The sequence below is a fragment of the Felis catus genome, chromosome B4, assembly GCF_018350175.1.
Source record: "Felis catus isolate Fca126 chromosome B4, F.catus_Fca126_mat1.0, whole genome shotgun sequence".
Classification (NCBI taxonomy): Eukaryota; Metazoa; Chordata; class Mammalia; order Carnivora; family Felidae; genus Felis; species Felis catus.
Window position 1 is genome coordinate 136,844,848 of NC_058374.1, and position 19,565 is coordinate 136,864,412.

General features: G+C 58.4%; 1 protein-coding gene across 6 annotated transcripts in view; it reads left to right on the forward strand.

The window, feature by feature from the left end:
* Positions 1-19,565, forward strand: part of PARVB (parvin beta) — a 102,239-nt gene that overhangs the window by 59,040 nt on the left and 23,634 nt on the right. For all 6 annotated transcript variants that reach the window (XM_045062489.1, XM_045062490.1, XM_023257579.2 and 3 more), the window contains exons 4-7: positions 7,481-7,583; positions 14,281-14,421; positions 16,005-16,120; positions 18,964-19,022. In XM_045062489.1, the coding sequence (XP_044918424.1) occupies positions 7,481-7,583; positions 14,281-14,421; positions 16,005-16,120; positions 18,964-19,022 (419 nt within the window). The remainder of the gene's footprint in view (positions 1-7,480; positions 7,584-14,280; positions 14,422-16,004; positions 16,121-18,963; positions 19,023-19,565) is intronic.

The following is a 19,565-nucleotide window of genomic DNA, read 5'->3' on the forward strand; positions in this document are numbered from 1 at the left end:
TTCACATCCTGAACGGTTTTGGCGGGAGTTCGGCTGCGCCTACAGTCACGCAGCCACTGCCTCCGTCAATTTAGGAACGCTGTCATTGTCCTCACTCCCAAAAGACCCCCCCCCGACCCCCGCCACCACCAACGGTCAGTCCCTACTCCTTCCCCTCCCCCCCGCCGGCAGCCACTATCCCTTTGGAATTATTCTGTCTCCATAAACCTGCCCGTTCTGGGTATTTTGCATAAGGGGAATCATACGATGTGTGGCCTTTTGTGACTGGCTTCTTTCACTTGGCGTAATATTGGAAAGATTCACCTGTGGGGTGAAGTCAGTTTGAGTGTCCGACTTCGGCTCAGGTCGTGATCTCGCGGTCTGTGAGTTCGAGCCCCGCGTCGGGCTCTGTGCTGACGGCTCGGAGCCCGGAACCTGCTTTGGGTTCTGTGTCTCCCTCTCTCTCTGCCCCTCCCCTGCTCGTGCTCTGTCTCTCTCTCTCCCTCCCTCCCTCTCTCTCTCTCTCTCTGTCTCTGTCAAAAATAAATAAACATGGGGCGCCTGGGTGGCGCAGTCGGTTAAGTGTCCGACTTCAGCCAGGTCACGATCTCACGGTCTGTGAGTTCGAGCCCCGCGTCGGGCTCTGGGCTGATGGCTCGGAGCCTGGAGCCTGTTTCCGATTCTGTGTCTCCCTCTCTCTCTGCCCCTCCCCTGTTCATGCTCTGTCTCTCTCTGTCCCAAAAATAAATAAACGTTAAAAAAAAATTTTTTTTAAATAAATAAATAAACATTAAAAAAAAAAAAAAAAAAAAAAAAAGCATCCGACTCTTGGTTTCCACTCAGGTCATGATCTCCCAGTTTGTGAGTTCAAGCCCCGCGTCGGGCTCTGAGCCGGCAGTGTGAAGGAAGCCTGCTTGGGATTCTCTCTCTCCCGCTCTCTGCCCCTCTCCCTCTTGCTCTCTCTGTCTCTCAAAATAAATAAATACACTTAAAAAAAGGAAGATATATCTGTGTTGTGGCAGCTGTTCCTTTTTTATGGCTGAGTAACATTCCATGTTATGCTGGATGGGCCATGTACCCCCCTTCATCTGTTGATGGACCTTGGGTTGTTTCCACCTTTGGGCTGTTTGAAACAGGGAAGGTATTGAACATCTGTGTGCGAGATTTTGCGGGGACACGTGTGTTCGGTTCTCCGGCATTGCTGGGTCAGCTGATAATTTTATGTCTCACCTTCTGAGAAATAGCCAGACTGGTTTGCAGAGCGGTTCAACCGTTTTACGTTCCCTTCAGCAATGTGTGAGAGGTCCTGGTTTCTCCATATCCTTGCCAGCACTGTTTATTATACGTCTTTTTTTTTTCAGTTTTCTTAGTGTTTATTTATTTTTGAGAGAGAGAGAGAGAGAGAGAGAGAGAGATGAAGAGACAGAGCACGAACAGGGGAGGGTCAGAGAGAGGGAGACACAGAATCGGAAGCAGGCTCCAGGCTCCGAGCTGTCAGCCCAGAGCCCGACGCGGGGCTCGAACTCACGGACCGCGAGATCGTGACCTGAACCAAAGTCGGACGCCCAACCGACTGAGCCACCCAGGCGCCCCTATTATACATCTTTTTGATCACAGCTACCCTAGGCGATATGTCCCCATCGCTCTGACTTGCATTCGCCTCATCGCACGTGGCGCTGACCATCTCTTCGTGCACACGCGTCCTCGGAGAAACGTCTCTTCAGATCTCTTGCCCATTTTAAAACCGGTTGTCTTTTTATTGCTGAGTTCTGAGAGCACTTTATGTATTCTGGAGAGAAATCCTCTCTGGAGGTTTGCAAGATCTTCTCCCATTCTGCGGGCTGGCCTTTCACTTCCTTGCCGGGTATCTGCGGAGGGACGAAAGTGTTTAGTTTTGTTTCAGTCCGGTGTTGCCTGCTTTTTACTTTGGTGGTTTGGGAGACTTCTTCGCGGCTCTCCGTGGCGTTCTGGTGGTCTCTGTGTCCGTCCTTAGGCCCGTGCCGCCTGCTTTTATTACCGCAGCTTTTTAGTTACGTTTGAAGTCGGGAAGCGGGAGTTCTCCCAACGTTTTTTTCCCTCTTCTTCAAGATCGTTTTGGCTCAAGGGGAGCCCTTGAGTTTCCATATGCGTTCCAGGACCTGCTTGTCTGCTCCTGCAAAGAAGCCATCTGGATGGTGATTTTTTTTTAATGCTATTTATTATTATTTTTTTCCTATCTACCACAGCAATATATACAGACACGCTGTGGAAACCTGGAAGACAAAAATCAAACAGAAGGCAGTGGTAATTTTCTTTTATTTGTGTCCCTTCAGGCTTCGTGTTTTGCGTATATAGCTTTTCCTGCGCAGAATTTAGAATCGTTCCAGCGTCAGTCAGTGTCTCAGGGGCACGTTTGGATGAGTATCTTGGCGGAAGCTTCTGGAACTGGAATTGCCGGGTCCCACAGCACACACGGGGATAGGAATTGGTTTGTCTTCTTTTTCATGGAGACTCTGAGGACCGCAGGGGCTAAGTGACAGGCCCAAGGTCACACGGCTAAAACCCGGGGAGAGCCGGGCGTCCAGCGCGGACCCCGGGTCCCGCGGCGCGGCGCGTTTCGTAGGTGGTGGCGGCGGGGGCGTTTGCATGGGACGCGGATGCTTGAAATGTGTAACAGAATATGGCGTTTTAGTTTTCTCTCCACCTGTAGCCAGGTACCCGTTCAGCCGCTTAAAGCCACATGCGTTTATCCGCGCACAGTTCTGTAGGCCAGAGGTCTGCGTGGTGTGGCCGGGCTCGCTGCTCAGGGTGTCATCGGTTGAGTTCCTTTCTGGAGGCTCCGGGGACGCATCAGCTCTCCGCCCCGAGAGGCCTGTCCTCTCCGGGTGGGGGGGGGGGGCGCTGTCCTCAGAGCCAGCAAAGGAGAATCCCCCCCGCGTGTTGCCCCTCTCTCTCGGACTGTGGTCTCTGACCTCTTGGTCACGTTCAAAGGGCTCACGTGATTAGGTCAGGCCCTCCTGGATAGTCTCTCTTTCTTGAGGTCAACTGGGTCCAAACGAGCCTAATCATGGGGTGTATACCATCATCTTCATGACCCTGGGAGGTTCACAGCAGGCCAGGCTCTTAGGGGGCGTTTTTAAACTCTGCCCACAGGGGCGCCTGGGTGGCTCAGTCGGTTAAGCGTCCGACTTAGGCTCAGGTCATGATCTCGCGGTCCGTGGGTTCGAGCCCCACATTGGGCTCTGTGCTGACAGCTTGGAGCCTGGAGCCTGCTTCCGATTCTGCGTCTCCCTCTCTCTCTCTGTCCCTCCCCTGCTTGTGCTCTCTCTCTGTCCCAGAAATAAACATTAAAAAATTAAAAAAACAAAAACGCTCCGCCTACAAAATTGTTTGAAAGCCATTAGCCAAAAAATTATAAACGACATTAGGGACGTGATTAGTAGTCACTTATCTGGTATTTATTTAGTTATTTTTTATTTTTTAAAGTTTATTTACTTATTTTGAGAGTGAACGAGCGCGTGCGTGCGAGCGAGGCCTGGATTCTGCCGTTCCCTCCACTCTTGCTCGTAATTCATCTTCTCTGCCCGTCTGCCTGGGGAGCGCCGACTCCCGGAGGTCGGGGACACCTTTGCCCCCCACAGCCTGGCACGGGGAAGGTGCCCAGTGCCAGCTGTTGTGTTAAATGCGACACTGTCACTTGGCTCCAATAATCGCTGTAAAATTGTCGATGGAAGGACCGTGGTGGAGCTTTGTGGGATTAAGGGATCGAGGGTGAGGGGTTCCTGCCGGGAGTCAGGTGGCTGGTGGCCAGGGGGAGGCGAAGGCATGGCATGGGTCTTTGGGGTCCCTGACACCGCCCCCGCAGCTATGTAACTGGGGTCCTGAGACAGCGGGCGATGGGGTCCAGATGCCTTGCTGGGTCTCTGCCTCACCCCATGGATGTCGGTGCAGGAGGGGGACAGATGTCCTCCCGTCTGCAGATGCTCCCGGCTGCTTCCAGATCTTTCCCTGCCTCCGTGGACTGGCAGCTGTCTCTTCCCTCATGGTGCCTCCAGCCTGTGGTGCAGGTGCAGGTGTCCTCCCTTCCCACGTCATTCCCGAGGCCTCAGCACCGTGGACGTGCCCCACGCACCTGCCCAGCCCGTCCCCCCTCCCTCCCTCCCTCCCTCCCACTCCTGGTCCTCCACCCTGTTCGCCTGCCCGTTCCCAGGGGCATCTCCGACCCCTATGCCCGCCCTGCCTGTGTCCTCCGTCATGTCGGGGTCCAGCCTCTGCCCCCCTAGTGTCCGCGACCACTCTGCTCACCACTGCCCTGAACAGCTGCCCGGCCGCTGTCCTCGAGGCCAGGTGGACGTCCAGGGCTGGCTCTGTGTCTCCCTCCCCGGTCCTCCCACCCCAGCGTCCTGGCCTGGCACGTCCCCTGCCCTTCCAGGTGGCCACGTGGTTCATGCCCTCCTCCTTCCTATCTCTGCTCAGATGCCTCCCCCCCCGATCTGCTGGTCCCTGATACCCTCTCTACCCCCCAAACTCTGTCCTGTTCTTTCCAACAGACTTTTTTTAAAAATTTATTTGTATTTATTTTGAGAGAGATAGAGTCCGAGCAGCGGAGGGGCAGAGAGAGAGAGAATGAATGAACGAATTCCAAGCAGGTTCTATGCTGTGAGCACAGAGCCCGACGCGGGGCTTGAACCCACAAACTGTAAGATGGTGACCTGAGCCGAAATCAAGAGTCGGACTCTCAACCGACTGAGCCACCAGGAGCCCAGGCGACAGACTTGATTATATTTCAACAGTTTGAAATTTACAGAAAACAGCAAACATCCTACAGAGGGTTCCCGTATGCCCACACCCAGTTTCCTCCATTATGAGCCTCTCCTATCACCGGGGTGCACTTGTTCAAGATTAATGCGTTGTTATTACCCAAAGCCCACCTTTTATCCACATTTCCTTATTTTTCCGTCCGTTTTCTGGCCAGGACCCCCTCCGGGATCCCACGTTACAGCGGCATCGCGTCTCCTTAGCGCCTCGGGGCTGTGGCGATTCCTTGCTTGTGATCACCTCGCCCGTTTTGAGGAGGGATCAGGAATTCTGTAGAATTCCTCTCGGTGGGAACTTGCCTGATGTGCTTCTCGGGGTCAGACTGGGGCGATGGGTTTTAGGAGGAGCCCCAGTTGCGTGAAGTGCCGACGTGACTGATCCCGTGGGCGTCGGCCTCCATCACATGGCTGACGTGGCTGACAGGCTTCTCCGCTGTGTCCTGCCTTGTTTTCTTTATAATATCGAGCACAGTCCAAAGCGTGTCTGTTGTGTTTCCTCTGATGTCCGATTAGAACATAAGACCAGAGGCCCCTTTTGTCTTATTTATTCCCAGAGCCTGGCGCGTGGCGGAGGCTCAGTAAATTAATTAATCGACTCGGTACCTGCTTCTAGAGCACCAGTGCCAGGCAGGGGTCCCCGCATGCTGGGGACAGAGCCCCTTAGTGCCATAGTTCCCGCTCTCAGAGAGCTTCAAGTCCACTGGGGGAGATCATTACAGACAAAGGTGTGTTCCCAGTGTAGACGTGAACAGGGAAACAACTCTTGGGTGTGGTGAGGGGGGGGCGGCCTGTGGCCTGAGGAGGGGGGCAAGGTGATCAGAGAATGATACAGAAGCTTGAGACCCGAAGGATGAGTAAGAGCCAGCAGCCAGCTGGTGGGGAGGGAGATGTGTTCAGGGTGGCAGGAACGGCATGTGCAAAGGTCCTGAGGCAGAGAGGACTTGGGAGTATGTAAAGAACACCAGCAAGGAGGCAGGATGCTCCATTGGAACCAGCCTTGCTTCGGGGAGGTGGTTTTGTCAAGGGGAGTGAAGAGGAGGGTGTGAAAAAGTGGACCCAGTTATGAGGTGGGCAGAAGTGGGGTGAGGGGGGACGTCCAGGCTCTTGACAGTGGTGGATGCTGTTCTGCTTCTTTCGTAGAAAAAGGGGCAGGTTTGGAGGGAGATGGATTCTTTCAGAGATGCTTTTAGGAACACCTGAGCTGAAGGATCGTGGAGGTGGGGCTGTATCTTGAGGGGTTTCTGATTTGGGGACAGCGTCGGAAGGTGTGGGAGGGCATGAGCTGGCCTTGGAAGAGAGTCATCCAGGGAGAGACCTTGGAGACCTGCCTTGTAAAGGTCAAGGAGGACCCTGTCCTCAAGCGAACTGGAAGGGGGAGGGGTCAGAGAGGAGGGCACACGCCGGGCAAGCATGGTGTCCGTGGAAGAGAGTTCTGGAAAGCGGGCGGGGAGGCAGCTCGGCCGGGGGCTGATGGTGCGGTCAAGTCACGGGCAGGGGAGTGGGGTCCAGCTGCTGTGTTGGGATCCGGTCCGTCCAGGCGTCCATTTCGTTGCGTCCATTTCGTTGGCTCGGCCAAGGAATCCTGTTTCTCCGTGGATCTTTTCCCCGCTGAAAGCTGTCTTCTCTTACAACACGTCACCGGTGAGGAGAACGGGGGGCTCGTCGAGAAAAGCCCCCAGCGGAAGGCTGACCTGGAGTAAAGAGCGCGGGTCCCCGTGGGGACTGGTGCGCCCACATCACAGCCATCACTCGGCGAAGCCAAAAATGTGGCGCCCGCCCGGACGCCCATCACCCGACGAGTGGATCAGTGAGACGTAATAGATCCGTGCGCGGGGATATTATTCAGCCACAGGAAGGAAAAAAGTACTGACACGTCGTGCGTCGCCGCGGATGAGCTTTGGAAACAGCCTGCCCAGCGAGAGGAGCCAGACACAAAAGATCACATATTGTACCGGCATGTAATTTATATGAAATCCCGTTTGTGCGAGATATCCAGAATAGGCAAACCCGTAGAGAAAACAGCTGAGTGGTTGGAAGGGGCGGGTAGGGGGTGCCTGCTCCCGGGCGCGGGGTTTCTTTGGGGCGAGGAAGCTAACAGTGGTGATGGTTGCATGATCCTGCGAGCAGATTAGAAACCGCCGAATCGCACACTTTCGAAGGGTGAACTGTGTGGCGTGTGAATTCGGTCTCAGGAAAGCCGTTGAGAAGGACGGGAGTTGCTCAGAGCCTGTCAGTGACGGGCCACAGGGGACCCCCTTCCCTCCACGGCCTTAGGCTCAGGGCGACACGAGCTGCAGATCCTTTGGGAGAGGAGGGGTGGACATTTTATGGCCGCGGGCCACGCGGGACAGAGCCGCTAATGTTCCTCGTGTAATCCCTCCTCCTCCAAGCCACGGTGAACGAGTTCATCCTTTCCTTTTGCTGAGAGTTTCCCCATGTACCCAAGTTCCTGCCAGGAGGACGTCCATGGCCACCGTGGTGGCCGCCCCCTGCCCGTCCTCTCACGAAGTCCCACGGGAAGTCGGGCCGCCCAGGAGGTGTTGGGGGGGGGGGCGGGAGATGGGCCTTTCCCATCCTGCCCCCCCGGCCGCTGGGCCGGGGCGTGTCTGTCTCGGTGTCCAGCCGCCTTCAGTTCTGGGCTTGCCCAGTCATCGCCCTGGTCCACGTGGCATGGCGGGTGAGGCCATAACACTGCCTGCCCCCAGGTCCTCATCGACTGGGTCAACGACGTGCTGGTGGAGGAGAGGATCATCGTGAAGCAGCTAGAGGAGGACCTTTACGACGGCCAGGTGCTGCAGAAGCTCTTGGGTGAGTCCTCGGGCATGCCCAGCACAGGGCCACAGCAGGGCGGTCCCGGGGCCGGGACCGGGGCTCGATTCCCACAGGGCGGCACGGGTCACACGTGCTGAGACAGCCTTAGAGCCGCAGCCCTGAGCCCGCGCTCCTCGGCGGTGGCTCCCGGGCCGCCTGCTCTCTGATCATGTCCACGGTGGGCATTCCGCCAGAGCCCCCGGCCTCGGGGCTGCAGCAGGCCACACAAGGCTTCCAGAGCAGTCCTGTGGGTTGGGGGGGGCAGGGAAATGGGGCAAGAGCATCACCCCTTCCTGTGCGGGTCAGCCCTCCTGGCGGCCTCGCGTGCTCCCACGTCCCAACGGTGAGGCCTGTGCCGGCTCGTTCCGCGTGGGTGGGTGGGTGGCCGAGGGTCCCCAGCAGATACTCTGTGAGTGGGCTGTGCCCTGGGGGGCAGACGGGTGTGGGGTGCGGGTGGTGACGGCTGTCGGCTGGGGCCAGCGGAAGTCCCGCACCGAAGCGACGGATGCAGGGCGCCTGGCACGCGTCTCCCGCCAGCGAGTGGTGGTTAAAACAAAGACAAAGCGCCGAAAGCAAGCGCGGGGGCTGTCGAGTCCCCCAGCTCCTGTGAGCGGCAGGGCCACGGTTTCTAGGTGTGGACGCTGCCCTTTCGCCACCACAGGGGCTGTGGGCTCCTTTTGCCGCAAGTGAAAGGACTGTGTGTCTGGGTCCACCCCTCCCCCCCCCCCAAGACGCCGGAAGGGTCCCTCGGCTTCAGGGCGCTCTGATGTGTTTTGGGGGTCCCCGAACACCCTGCGAGGTGGCCTCAAGGACGCAGTGTCCCCTTGTATGTGGATAACACGCTTCCTAGAGGTCAAGAGCAGATCCTGAGCCCCCAGCATCCGGGGGGGTGGGGGGCCTGCCGGCCTGCTGCCTGGGCTCCCAGTTGCCCTGGGACCGCATTTCACCCCGTTGTTGTAGCAGAGACTTGGCAGCTGCAGGGCCTGGGGGCCGCCGCTCAGGGGAGGGCGCCCAGGGAGCGAGAACCCTTCCTCGGGCGGGGCGTTCCTGGGCGGGGCGTTCCTGGGCGGGGCGTTCCTGGGCGGGGCGTTCCTGGGCGGGGCGTTCCTGGGCGGAGCTTGCGACCTCTGTGCGTGGCCTCTCGGGGACCCTCTGATTGGAGGGAACCCTGCGGGGGCTGGGAGGAGGGAAACCGCCCCAGTAACCCGCACCGAGGACGCAGGATCGATGGCCCACGTGTCGTGTCCTTAACCACCTTGCCCTCAGAAAGTACCTTTGTCATGTTTGTTTTGGTCATTCCTCTGTTGGGCAACGTTTCATCGTGTGGCAGGTGTGGATCTAGGCTCTGGGGATGCAGTGGTAGCAAGAGAGAGGGGGTCCCCCTCGCCCAGCTGTCCCCCTACATTCTGGCAGAGGCAAGAAAGAGAAATATCATGGGTCGCAAACAGACGCTTTAAGAGAGCGGCCAAGGGCAAGGAAGGAAGCCAGAGGGTCATGGGGCAGAGAGGGGCCGAGCGGTGGGGGCAGCCCCTCTGGAGATTGGACGTCTGAGCAGGCGTCTGCACAGCCAGCCTCAGAAGAACATTCCAGGCCAAGACTCTGAGGTGAGGAACAGGCTGTAGCATTTAAAGCCCAGTGACAGGAGGCTGCGAGAGGTGGGGGGAGGGGGTGGGGGCCTGGATAAAACCAGATCACATGCAGCTCTGGTGGACAAAGGCTTTTATTGCAAGTGACAGGGAGCCACTGGAGGTTTTGAGCAGGGCCGTGACATGATCTGAGTTAAGGGTTTTAAAAAGTCACCTGGGCTTCTGGGTACAGAATAGAATGGAGGGGGCGGGGGGCGGGAGTAGGAGCTGAGATAGTCAGAACGCTGTTAGGACAGCCTGGGCCTCAGATAAAGAGGCTCAGACTGGGGTGGAGGTGTAGACCCCGGGAGGGTGTGTTGGAGGTGGAGGCTGCCGGAGGAGTCAAGGCCGACAGCCAGGTTTGTGTTCGGAGCACCTGGTGAACGAGGAGCCCCTTGGGAACAGCGAGGTGGGTGGGGGACGAGGAGGTGGCTTTACCTCGGTGGGGGCCCGTCCTCCCTGAGTCGGCGGCCGGTGGGGGTGGAGCTCCGCGGTGCAGAGATGATGTTTAACACCGTGGGATCCGATGGCCTCTCCTGGAGAGGGTGTTCAGATTCATGATTTGGCTGGATGCCGTGCGGCCGAGAGTTCATAGGTATTTGGCTGAGCCAAGGATCCCCATCTTAGAATGACTTCTGCGGTCCAAGAATAAATCTGAAATGTTATCGGGATTGTTAACACTGATCACAAGTTTATTATTAAAGATGTTGGGGGTGGGAGTTGCCTGGCTGGCTCGGCTGGTTAATTAAGCATCCGCCTCTTGATCTCAGCTCAGGTCACCGTCTCGCAGTGGTTTGTGAGTTCAAGCCCTGCGTTGGGCTCTGTGCTGACAGGGCAGAGCCTGCTTGATGCTCTGTCTCTCTCTCTGCCCCCCCTTGTGCGCACATTCTCCCTATTTATGAAAGAATAAGTAAACGTTTATGAAATGTTTAAACATTGAATGGTCAGGTTGAACCATTGTATTGTACACGTGAAACTAATATAATATTGTATGCAAATTGTATGTGAATAGGAAACAGTGTCAGGATTTTGAAGTTTTATTTATTTTCATTTATTTAAAAAATGTTTATTTTTGAGAGAGAGAGAGAGAGGAGTGCGCCTACATGTGTGCATGAGTGGGTGAGAGGCAGAGAGAGAGAGAGAGCAGGCTGTCCACGCAGAGCCCCACGTGGGGCTCGAACCCGTGAACCACGAGATCATGACCTGAGCAGAAGCCAAGAGTTGGATGCTTAACTGCCTGAAACACCCAGGTGCCCCAGAATTTTAATGGTTTGGATCGTCGTGTTGATAGGGTCATTCTCAGGGTCACCCTCAGCACTGTCCGGGACTGCATTGTCCTCGGGGTCATTAAATTAGAAATATGTGATGGCAGACTCTCCTTTTCAATAGAGAAGGGGCGGGAGCCCACGGACCTTAGGCTGACACCGGGTGCGAGCAGCCTTCCGACGTGTCACCAGCTGCCCTCCTCATCCGTGGCAGAGACCTAGCTCCCCTTTGGCTCTTGGACCCAAAGAATTAGCTGTGGGTGATGCTGTTATTGAAACAGTGCCCTGACCTGGGGGAGATGCCTCCTAGCGTTTTCAGAAGCAGACTCAAGAGTATTATACTCCCTTAGATTTTTTTCTTTCTGGTTCTTTTGCACGTATCTGTGGCTTCATTCTCCCAATTGCTCAAAAAACATCGTGTCCTAAGCCTTCGTGTTAGCAGGGTGGCCGCGGTACCCTGTGTCCGGGTCCCGGGACAGGCTGTGAATTTGCATCCACATTTTAGCCTTGGCTGCTCACGAAGGATGCTGGTGCCTCCCTGGTGGTGAGTGACGGGGCGTCTGTAGAGCAGGTGTCTGGTAAGGGTTCTCGCCCCGCAAGGCATGTCCTTTGGGTCCCCGTCTTCCGGTGGCCCCAGCGGGTGCAGCCCTGGGTCTGGAGCCGCTGTGGGACCGCCTGCTACGTAGGTGACCGCCTACAGACCGACGTGAGGCTCACTCTGGCTCCGGCAGCCTTTTTTATCACGGAGCAGACGCCCTCCTTTCCCATTGGAAGATCTTCTCTCCCGCGTGTCAAGCAGACGGTTTGACACGCTCCTCTGAGGAAAAGAACAAAGGGAGAGAATATTCAGATATTAACAGGAAATCAGCATGTCTCGCCCGGTTGTATCGCTGATGACGTCACCCGTGGGATCACGTGGCCCCTGAGCCCGGGACACCAGGAGTCCTATCGGGAGTGTAGACGAGACATTCGGCTCGCTGTCCAAAGGCAGAAGCCAAAGCCAGGAGGAGTTTGTGGCCGAGTGCCAAGGCCAAAGCTGACTTCTGTGCGTCTAGAGAGAGGAGAGGCCAGAGGCCTGGGCCCCGGGCGGCCGGGAAGGGGTCGGGAAGCGGAGGGGCCCGGAGAGGGGTCTGAAGGGTCCAGCCATGAGGGCGGAGGCACCAGGCAGGCACCGTGTTCGGGAGGGAGGGGTAGAGGAGAAGGTGATTCGAGGAGGCTGTGAGGAGTGGCTGTGAGGACGCAGACGGGGTTGGGCCTCGTGAGATCACCAAGTGCAAGTCATTGGCAGGACCCCAGATGTGTCCCTCTTCTTGGGAGCAGACTCTGAGCTGCTGACCCTGCCAGGTGGCAGGTTTTGGTGGATGTGACTCTTCTGCAGGTGGACCTTCTGTGGGCAGAGGGAGGGTGCCCACGCTGGGGACCCGGGGGCTCCCCGGCTGGCTCCTGTCCTGCTTCTAACTCCGGGCACTCCCTTCTCCTTGCAAGAGGCAGGCCCTTCCAGCGTAAGGAGTGTCCACGGCCCTGCATTCAGCATCACCCCCGTTTGCCTGTTGCATCCGAGAATCCGCCCTCCCCTTCCTCCGTCCCTTTCTGTGCTCTGAAGGCAGGTCCTGGCCGCCGCACAGCCCTGAGCCGCCCCCGCAGCCCGTCCGTAGGCAGAGTGATGCCTGGAAATGCCGGCAGCCAGATGTTTTATTCTCTCCCACGGGGCAGAGCCCTCCAGGACAGCCGCAGGCAGCACCCAGGCGTAGCCAGCCTCCTCGGGTCCTGTCTTGGGCTGAATTGTGTCCCCCAGAATCCATAAGTTGAAGTCCTAACCCCCAGGTCCTCGAATGGAGACTGGGTCTTTCTAGAGGTCGGTAAGTTAAAATGAGGTCCTTGGGGGTAGACCCTAAACCCGTATGGCTGGTGTCCCTTTAAGGAGATCGGGACAAGGACACATGGTGGGGGCGGGAGGGGGGAAACCCATGTGAGGACACAGCGAGAAGCGGCCCGTCTGCAGGCCAAGGAGAGAGGCCTCAGGAGAAGCCAGCTCTGTCCACCCCCTGATCTCAGACTTTCATCCTCCAGGATCTCGAGCACGGACACTTTCACTGCTTAAGTCCTGGGTCTGTGGTGTGTTCTGGAACTGCAGCTCTAACGAGCTAGCACAGGTCCCTTCCCGTCTCCATCACTCCCCCCCCTCTACCCCTCCCCCCCCCCCCCCCCCCCCGGGTACCACGGCCGCATTCAGTCTGCAGGGTCGGCTGGCGGAGCTGACGGCAGAGGTGTGCTGGGCACCCCTTCTGGTGGGCGAGGCTCTCAGACCACACAGCTCTGTAACCCTCCTTCCTTCCCCAGAATCCCCTGCTCCACCCTGTAACACCTGGAGGGGGGGGCGCTGCTGTGTATTTTCAGGGTGATCATGCAGACAGACAGCTGTGGGTTATTCAGCCAGGACCTACTCGATGCGGAGGGACATCAAAATATATAAATGGGGACCGTTCCCATCCCCTGCAGCAAAGTTTTGTTTTGTTTTTAGTACTCACCGCTGCCGACCTGATGTTACTTAGATGTGGTGCCTCCCCACTAGAGAGCTCTCTGGTCTGTGCTGCACCTAGCCCCAGGACAGTGCCTGGTGCACAGAAGGTGCTCATATTGTGAGCTGATGAAGGGAGGGAGGTGGGTAGGTGGGCAGGAGGGAAGAGAGGGAGGGAGGAAGGAAGGGAGGGAGGAAGGAAGGAAGGAGGAAGGGAGGGAGGAAGCAAGGAAGGAAGGAGGGAGGGAGGGAGGGAGGATGGAAGGAGGAAGGGAGGGAGGAAGGAAGAAGAAGGGAGGGAGGAAGGAAGGAGGAAGGGAGGGAGGAAGGAAGGAGGGAGGAGGAGGGAGGAGGAGGGAGGAGGAGGGAGGAGGAGGGAGGGCGTGTCCCAAGCCCCGCAGGCATTGCTGTATAACATCATCCTGGAGGGAGCGTCCAAAGTGCTTGCGTTTCTTCTCTTTGAGGGAGGAGAGGACCTGGGGAGAGGACGCTGACACAGCGGGGCCTCCAGAGCAGATGCTGAGCCCAGGGCTCTGGGGGGACCACTGAGACCAGCCTGGACTGCGCTGCTTTTACGCTGCCCCTCCCGTCGGTGCCACGGCCGGCAGCGGCCCCCCGGCCCGCAGGTGCCTCTGCCTCTGCGGTGCCGCTGCTGTTGCTTCCCGGAGGAGACCCATCCGGAGACACCCACGCCTTAGCAGGCGGGGACGTGGAGGGGCCCCGTGGCTGAGGCCGGGCTCGGGGTCAGTCCCCCACCTCCAGGTGGCCGGTCTTGTGTGGCTCTGCCGGGTTGCTCCCCCCTCCCCGTGGGTGACGAGGTAGCGGCGGTACCTGGGAGCGTCTCGTGGTCCTTACGCGGCGTCCGGATGTCAGAGAACCAAGAAGGGCACCGTGAGCGCGGGGAGGCGGAAGGCCACATCCGAGACCCTCTGTGTTCGTCCTCGGAGCCCCCTTCCCGCCGTGAGGCCACCGCACGGCCTCCTGGGCTCCAGCTCCCTCCCTGCACGCCAGCCCCCTGCTTCCGAGGGCACCTCGAGTCGCTTTTTCCACTTTGTGTGCACGGAGCGTTCCCAGGTTGTACCCTCGAACCCCACACCCCCTTTCCGTCCTGGTGTCCTTCCCCAAGGAAGGACTAGGAAGCTCGGAGCTGCGGGGCTCCACGTCCTGACGGCTCCCCGCTGCTCGGGGACGACGTGTTCCCCCTGGCACAGGGCACAGGGGGGTCCCCGCCTCGGCCAGGCGAGCGGGTGGCCCTGACGCCCTGCTCTTGCCCCTTGCTGTTGCAGAAAAGCTGGCCGGCTGCAAGCTGAACGTGGCGGAGGTGACGCAGTCCGAGGTAGGGCAGAGGCAGAAGCTGCAGACGGTGCTGGAAGCCGTGCACGGCCTGCTGCGGCCCCACGGCTGGGCGCTCCAGTGGACCGTCGACTGTGAGTAGTCCCGGGGGACACAGGGCCTGTCTCCTCGGCTCTCCACGGTGTCATTCGCTGGGGCTTCTGGGCCTGCGCTTTCCAAACCCGTTCGGGCCGCCGCCCCATGGGAGGCGGCTGGGACAGGATGGCGTCCCCATGCTTGGGAGCCAGCTCCTAGGTGAGAGAGGAGGTCTCCCGTCTTATCTTCTTGTCCCCCGTGCTTCAGAGGAGAGAGGAGTTGTTTCTGGTCTGGGGCGTCAGGGGCGGCTTGCAGAGGAAGGAGGGGAAAGACGGAGGAGCTCCGTGGGGCTCTGGAAGGGACCCAACCCCAGGTCCCCGTGGCACCAGCACCAAAAGGGCTGTTTCACCCGTGACCCACTGTGGCAGGTCCTCGGGAAAGGAATCACGCCGGCCCCCGGGGTATGTCACGGCGCGTGCTGGCACTACAGGCAGGTGACCTCACGGTATTTCCAGCCTAGAGGCGGAGTCTGAAAGGTGAAGGGTTAAATGAAGCGAGAGAAGCCCCGGGGCGCCTGGGGGGCTCAATTAAGCGTCCAACTTCGGCTCAGGTCATGATCTCGCAGCTCACGAGTTTGAGCCCCGCGTCGGGCTCTTGGAGCCTGGATCCTGCTTCAGATTCTGTGCCTCCCTCTCTCTCTCTGCCCCTCTCCCACTTGTGCGCTCTCTCTCTCTCTCTCAAAAATAAATAAACTTAAAAAAGACGTTAAAGAAAAGAGAGAGAAGCCAAAAGGTGCTGTCCCCCCAGCAGGGCAGTCAGGGACCGGCTCAGAGGCCTCCCCCCCCCCGGCAGCCACCAGGGGCCCCTGTGCTTCAGAGGGGATGAGCTCTAGGCTGTGGTGAGGAGACTGGCACCTGGTTTCTTGGCATTGAGACCTGCCACAGACCCCAGCCTACCTCCTGGGTCGTGGGGGCCGTCGGTGGGGGGGAATCGAGTGTTTTGCAAGCCGTGAAGTCCTGCTCAGGACTCACTGTGACCACGGCTGGGCCCGAGGGCTGGAGCAAAGCTGTATCTTTCCCCTTCCCTTGTGCTAATTTCGCTCTCCTGCCCATTCTGTCCCCTTATCACACTACCCGGTTGACGCCTTTTAAAAATACCTTGCTTTGGGGGCGCCTGGGTGCCTCCGTCAGTTAAGCATCCAGCCCTTGAGTTCAGCTCAGGTCATGATCCCAGAGTTGTGGGATCGAGCCTCGTGTCAGGCTTTGCGTCGAGTGGAGCCTGCTTGGGATTCTCTCTCTCTCTCTCTGCCCCTTTCCTGCTTGCTCTCTGTCTCTCTCTCTCTCTCTCCGCCCCTCTTCTGCTTGTGTTCACTCTCAAAAAAACCCCAAAAGCCCCCAGACCCGTGCCCTTGAAAGTGGTTATACATGTTACCTGAAGCCGACAGGAAGGAAAACAGAAACAAGAACTGAGTTGACACAGGGTGCTCGTCACCATCGTTTTTCCGCGGCCCGCGCTGTTCTCTCCACGGTTGTTCTCTGCGGTCTCATTTGGACGCAACGTCTCTTCGTTGCCTTGTGGGCCGGGGCTCCGGGCTCCTGCCTCGCCTGGTCTATAGCTGCTCCCTCTTCCCTCCCCCGACCAGCCATTCACGGGAAGAACCTGGTGGCCATCCTTCACCTCCTCGTCGCCCTGGCCATGCACTTCCGGGCCCCGATCCGCCTTCCGGAGCACGTGTCCGTGCAGGTGGTGGTGGTGCGGGTGAGTATGGGAGGGGGCGGTGGGCTTGCCCGTGGCGTCGCGGGAGGGGCGCCGGGCCAGCTGCCTCCCGTAGGTCTCTTGCTGCCTTTTCTTTTTCCCCTAAGAGGCCACCTTCTGTCCTCCCCGCCTGACCCAGTGTGTGTCTCACCCTGGCTTTGGTCCAAATGACTGGAGCGGGAGCAGCGGCCCTGATTTGGAGAGGGAGGCGGATTCAGAGGCACGAGCGTGTTGAATTTTCCAGACTTTTTTAAAAAGAACATTCATCTGTCTCCAAAGCCAAGTAGCTGGAATTCAGTTCTCTTGAACGAGCTTGCTCCTCACCGGAGAGGGCCGAGTCCAGCGGCATGAACAGATGCCCCGGTTAGAGCTCCTCCGGGGCTGTTCCCTGCTATCCCCCTTGTTCCCCGGCTCTCTCTCTTGGAGTTCATTCTCTTGCTTCACTTGGAGACGTGGAAGCAGGAGCCAGGGCCCTCCTGACCGAGGAGGGGCCTTTCCTGCCGTGTCCCCTGCATTTGAGGGGAGACACCCCTCGAGTGGCTTTGTGTTCGGCGCTTGTCCTGTGAAATGTGCATGAAGCACCTACTGTGCGCACAGGCTGTCGGGGACGCTGAACGCGGAAAACACTCGGGTTCCGAACACGAGACCCGTGAGGTTAACGCCCGGGGCCTGGACGTCTGCGTGCTTATGCACTTGTGACGCCCAGCTCCGCACTTGCCCTCCTCTGCTCTCTGTGGGCGGCAAGGCTCTGGCCGGCCCCACTTTCCCAAAGCCGTCTGACCCCGCCGTTACTCCCGGAGCTCGGCCTTGACCCGGCCGGCAGTAACGCCCCTTTCTGGCATCAGGCGAGGGTCACCCACTGCCACTTGGCCCCGCTTGCTTCCCGAGGAGGGATGTTTGTGGTCAGTGGTGGTGATGGAGACAGAGACCATCCCTGCCGCCCTTCTCCTGGACGTTCACCCAGCCAGGAAAGGCTTCCCGAGGACACACGGGCGCGTCCGTCAGACTCGGGGGCCCCACGAGTGCCGTGCAGCTCGGTAATCAAGGTATTTCCTTTCAGGCCCGCACTTTGGTCCAAGAAAATCTCTTGGGTTTTTAGAAAGTTTTACTGACCCGGGCAAGCCCTTGCTGGTGCCTCCCGCCTGACCAGGGTTACGGAAGGATTCTTAGGGCCACGTCCAAAGGGGTGTGAATCAAGAGGAGGTCCCGGGAGCTGACTGGCCTCAGGCCTCAGAAGCCTGCCTCCCAGGCCCTGGGGCCTGTCCCTCCACATCCGGTTATCCGGTCTGAGATGGGAGATGCAAGGGGTGTGGGGGTCCATGGAGGGAAGGGATGAGGACAGGGGTCTCATTCACTACATAGCAGCATGGCCTTGGGAGACCATTTGATTTCTCTGAGTTGCAGTGAGTTCCTCATAGAACTGAGCGGATGCTATAAACCTTTGAAATACTCAGCTTCACGTGTCCGGTACTCAGCCCTGGGCCTGGCACCCAGGAAGTGCCTAATACACATTGGACGCGTGAGCGAGAGAAGTGTCTCCGACCTCCCGCGGTGGACTGAGTCTCCTGGGAATCAGGCTGAGGCCCTGAGGCTGCTGATGGCCGCCAGTGCTGGTTGCTTGAGAGTTCCCTGGAGGCCGAGCTGGGAAGGGGTGGGGAGCTCAGCTCTCAAGAGGTGTCCATGGTGGGTTGGCCAGCAGGAAGGAGACCCCCCATGTCTCGAGGGGTCCAAGTAGGGGCTCGCAGTGGTTGGGTGGGCTGGCCGCCCGAGCTGCACCTTGCGGTCCCGTGACATGCAGGCTGCCCCCCATTCCCACCACCCCCCCCTTCAGTCCCACCATTGCTGCCTCTTCACACCCGTGGGGCTTTCGGAGAAGTCTGTCACGCACAGGGTGACGTCCCAGGGCCTGCTGTATGTAACGCAATACCGCGACCTGGCTGTTTGAAACAACAGACCCTCGCCTGATGCCAGGAAGGAGCATTTCCACCTGCCGGGTCAAGGCCGAGCTCCCCAGGGTAACGGAGGGGTCAGATGGCTTCGGAAAACCGGGACCAGCCCGAGCCTTGCAGCCCGCGTTAGTAACGGAGGCCAGAAGTCCTAGTAATCAAGGGGTTGGCAGGGCCCCAGTCTCTCTGAAGCCTCCAGGGGAGGATCCTTCCTTCCCTCTTTCGGCTTCTGGTGGTGGCTTCCGGCAGCCCTTGGCATTCCTGGCCTTGTAGATGTGTCCCCCCAGGCTCTGCCTGTGTCGTCACATGACCTCTTCCCTCTGTGCCCGTGTGTGTGTGTGTGTGTGTGTGTGTGTGTGTGTGTGTGTGTGTGTGTGTTTCTCTCATAAGGACTCCAGTCATGCTGGACTTAGGACCTGCCTAGTCCATTATGGCCTCATCCTAACTGTATCTGCAAAGACCCAGTTTCCAAACAAGGTCACGTTCTGAGGTTCCGAATGGACATGACTTCTGGGCGGGGGGGCCCCTGCCTCAGTCGAGTGCACCTCCCTGCGTTGTGTTCCTCCTGCCCCTTACTTACTCTCCCAGCGGCACGGCACCGGGGAATCCCTTCGGGAGCGAGGGTTTCCCCTGAGACCCCCATAGCTGCCAGCTCTCAGGGCAAGGTGGAGAGCCTGGGGGGAGGGGAGGGGGCAGTTGCCAGCCACTGAAAGGGTCACCCGCTGTGGCCACCTGCAGCCCACCCACCATGGGCGTGGCTCGGATGCTGCCCTCAGGCGGACTCCCGGCCCCAGGGCCATCTGCACACAGCTCGCTTACCCTGCCAGTGATGCCCTCCCTCCCGTCCCCTCTGCCTGCCCACGTATTTGTATATTTATCTGTTCGTTTTGGGCTTTGCAGAAGCGGGAAGGCCTGCTGCATTCCAGCCACATCACGGAAGAGCTGACCACAACCACCGAGTAAGTGGGCCTGTGGGAGCCGGGGACCCGCACGTACGCGGGGGGCTGATTTCCGTGCGACAACCCCCCCCCCAGCCTTAGGATGAGATTTTCATGCAAGTCCTGCCCTAGCTTTATGTCCTGCGTGTGCTTTCTTCAAAGATTTTTTTTTTCTCATGAGGAAGGGCAAGATAGCAGTTTGGTTTGGCATTTATTTAAAAATTTTTATTTATTTTTGAGAGAGAGAGCGCGAGTGGGGCAGGGGCAGAGAGAGAGGGAGACACAGAATCTGAAGCAGGCTCCAGGCTCCGAACTGTCAGCACAGGGCCCCACGTGGGGCTCGAACCCACGAACCGTGAGACCACGACCTGAGCCAAAGTCTGACGCTTAACCGACTGAGCCACCCAGGCGCCCCTGGTTTGGTATTTAAATGAGGAATTCTCCCAGATAGAAAAATAAATAATGTGCGGTGCAGGAATTAGAACGTACTTCGGCTGCCCCAAATCGTTTCTGGAAAGACACAGAGAATAATAAACAAGTAAAAATGTAACTGATCACATTCAA